The sequence below is a fragment of the Cherax quadricarinatus genome, chromosome 13, assembly GCF_038502225.1.
Source record: "Cherax quadricarinatus isolate ZL_2023a chromosome 13, ASM3850222v1, whole genome shotgun sequence".
Lineage (NCBI taxonomy): Eukaryota > Metazoa > Arthropoda > Malacostraca > Decapoda > Parastacidae > Cherax > Cherax quadricarinatus.
In genome coordinates, this window is record NC_091304.1 from 8067726 (window position 1) to 8071501 (window position 3776).

Consider the following 3776-nt stretch of genomic DNA (forward strand, 5'->3'; position numbering starts at 1 on the left):
GGATGAGGAACAAGATGGGAGCGAGTACTGTGCCTTGTGGAACAGAGCTTTTCACCGTAGCTGCCTCGGACTTTACTCTGTTGACGACTACTCTCTGTGTTCTGTTAGTGAGGAAATTATAGATCCATCGACCGACTTTTCCTGTTATTCCTTTAGCACGCATTTTGTGCGCTATTACGCCATGGTCACACTTGTCGAAGGCTTTTGCAAGGTCTGTATATATTACATCTGCATTCTTTTTGTCTTCTAGTGCATTTAGGACCTTGTCGTAGTGGTCCAATAGTTGAGACAGACAGGAGCGACCTGTTCTAAACCCATGTTGCCCTGGGTTGTGTAACTGATGGGTTTCTAGATGCGTGGTGATCTTGCTTCTTAGGACCCTTTCAAAGATTTTTATGATATGGGATGTTAGTGCTATTGGTCTGTAGTTCTTTGCTGTTGCTTTACTGCCCCCTTTGTGGAGTGGGGCTATGTCTGTTGTTTTTAGTAACTGTGGGACGACCCCCGTGCCTTACTGTAACCTCTTTAATTGATATATTTTGATACATAAATTTGATGTCACTATAATAAAATTTTCTCAGAACTGGGAATGTTTTGAAGAGACACGGGAATAAATAATGTTAAATAAAGTGGTAATTTTTCTTTTGAAATTTACTTTTTAGTAAGTATATGAAGAAATAATGTTGAATGCAGTGGTAATTTTTTCAATGTTTGGTTTTTGCTTACTTAAAAGACAGGTAATCGTAATTGTGAAGTAGGAGTGCTTACTAAGTGCTACTACCACTGGAAATTATTTGGAGGTGAGGTTGAGAGGGGGAGACACAGGGGGCGGCGAGAGTAGTATCGATATTGATATTATGAAGATATCTTCCGAGAAAGAATAAAGACTTCCTGTGAGAATTTTAAGGTCTTATTGCTAAGAATTTTCGTTTCCTAACACCCCACTTCTTAAAATAATTATTCATTAATAGGTACAGCTAGATTACATAATACACATGTTTATACTTCGAAAATAGTGGATTAATAAGTTGTTTCCTGCAAATCCACTGTGTTACGAGGACTAGCAGCTGGTAAGGACATATAACAATATATTAAAGAGGGATGAATTAAATGAAAACAGGATGCAGATCTCGAGTCCTAGACAGACCTTGTGACTGAGAATTATTCCTGCGTGCAGGCACAAGGCTCGGCGCCGTGCTTGTTGTCTCTAATTTATTCTTGTCTCTTAAAAATATTTCCATACCTACAGCCTACATCCTCAAGCCAATTTGTGCCTTTCAACATGGATGTATTAATATAGTACGGTGAGTTAGAAATAAGAGTAAGAAAAGTCCGTGTCCAAACTTTCCTACAACAGGCCTATGGAAATATATAGCTAGTAATAGTTATATTTTCATAAAGTGACGAATGACATTAATCTCAATTATATTATTCAGAATTAAATAAAATCAGCTAAGGAGGAGTAACTTATGTGGGGCAGAAACGGAAACAGCTCCAAAATTGATAGTCTAGACTGAGGATATTTTATAGCACGAAAATTTTAGCAAGGTTTCTTTAGTTTGCTGTGTTAGTTTTGATGCAAAATAATATATATATATATATATATATATATATATATATATATATATATATATATATATATATATATATATATATATATATATATATATGAGTATGCAGCACCTGTTTGAAATCCACACCTAGCCAAGCACGTAAAGAAACTAGAGAAAGTGCAGAGGTTTGCAACAAGACTAGTCCCGGAGCTAATAGGTATGTCCTACGAGGAGAGGTTTAGGGAAATCGACCTGAGGACACTGGAGGACAGGAGAGACAGGGGGATATGATAACGACATATAAAATACATGTATGTTCCCTCAAGCACGGTTTCGTGATACCAGTGAGTGGCTCTTAATCCAAGGAATTAGACCTGTCCTCTCTTTCCTTGGCGTCAACTTGAATGGCTCCCATTCCCTATGCACTGTATGATCTATATGGGTTTAATCCCCATTAATGTAATAATAATAGTAACATACACATATGTCATTTTACATAAACCTTACGGTAGAACAAATAATTGTCTTTAAAGCGAGTGATACTTGATATGAAAATTATGTTTACAAGTCTATGTGCTGCATTATATCTTCCCCAGTTATGACTCATAACCAGGCACTTACTGTTGACATTTCACAAATTGATCTCCATGAAGGTTCGTGGGAAGCTAACTTGATTACAGCGCCACAAGTGTTTGAGAGAGAGAGAGGTGAAGGAAGGGGGCTGTCAAATGATCAAAATTCACTATTTTACTGTTTATAACTACATTAAATATAATTGCTTTTTAAAAATTTGCTACATGGACACTTTTACCTGTACATAAAAAAAACGTTCTGTGATGTATTAAAAATTAAGATAATTCATTAGTTTTAATATTTGAATAACTGCACAACATATTTTCAGACACACTGAGTTGGTTTTTTTTTCTAGAACTGTGGTAACATCCTAGCCAGAACATGGCCGGCATATTATACAACTTGAACATTGACACAAAAACTAAGAATTACTAAATTCATCTCACCTTCTAAAATCTCCTGAAGATCTTTGCTGAGAATCATTTTGACGGACTGCTGAAATCTGGTCTTTTGGATTAATAGTGATGGCTTTCGGTCTTAGTGATCACACTCGTGATTCTGTAAATGTTCGTAATCGAAACTCCTTTTATAAGCTGTACAAGCACCTCGACGTTTTTTATGAGCTCATTCGAGTGTTATTCCAACTCCTTTGATCCTTTGGCTGCTATTAGTGTTGTCAAAGATCCTTCGATTTTTTGGAATTATTATTGTCAAAGATTATTCAAGTCTTGTCGGTGACTTTTTAAGTCTTTAATGTTTCATTGAGTGCTGTCAGACCTTGGAGTTGTGATCTGTCTGAAAGCTTTACCACCACTACTTAAAAGTTATGGTCAATATCTATAATGATTAGGAACCCATATAAATCTTTAATATCACTACGTCATTATCATTTCCCAGAGTTAGCAAAGTGTCACTCGTACATGATAAAAGGGATGTCATGGCTCCTTCAAGTGTTGCTGTGGTGTCAGAGGCGGTGTAGGAGTTGTCCCCCTCATTGTCTCAATTCTTCACTTCCTGGCGCACATCACTGCTAGTGACGCCTCAACCCCACTTGCTCTACGATGCTTGATTGATAGTAATTCACACATGATTTATTTCTTCTCAATTAGGATTTATCTGAATAGGCCTTTTGATACACAAAGTAATGGATTTAATGAAGAATATTCAATGTCGCAGAAGGTAAAATGTGATGCTTAAATAAATCACTGAGTGAATAGTATATTAAACTGCATAAAATAACGAGATTCACTGAATTTATTATCACCAATAAAGCTCAGGACAACACAATAGAGACACGATAGTCAAGTATTCTCAGAGCGTGAGTCGCTGACTGGGATACGATAGTCCTGCCTACCGTCTTGGGACCCGACTCTCAACTAAACTCAACCTCCACATCTCTCCTGGAGTCTATCTCAGTTGCTGCCTATTGTTTTTTATAATTCTTCCTCTATGTAAGGTTAGTTGTCAACACTCTTTGTTTCGCACGTTTATTTGTTAAAATAAAGCTTATTTTCTGATGCCTACACATGCATTGAATGATCAAGAAAAGTATTGTAAAAAGTAAAAATAATATCCCTAATAGCAATAGATGGAATGGGAATGAGAGTAAGTGGCTCCCGCAAAGACTTTGGCGTATTATGCGGGCTCGCT

General features: G+C 36.7%; 1 protein-coding gene across 1 annotated transcript in view; it reads right to left on the bottom strand.

The window, feature by feature from the left end:
• Positions 1-3516, bottom strand: part of LOC128688614 (uncharacterized) — a 105003-nt gene extending 101487 nt beyond the window's left edge. The window contains exon 1 of the mRNA XM_070084442.1: positions 2573-3516. Within this exon, the coding sequence (XP_069940543.1) occupies positions 2573-2609 (37 nt within the window). The 5' untranslated portion in view covers positions 2610-3516. The remainder of the gene's footprint in view (positions 1-2572) is intronic.
• Between the last annotated feature and the right edge of the window lie 260 nt (positions 3517-3776).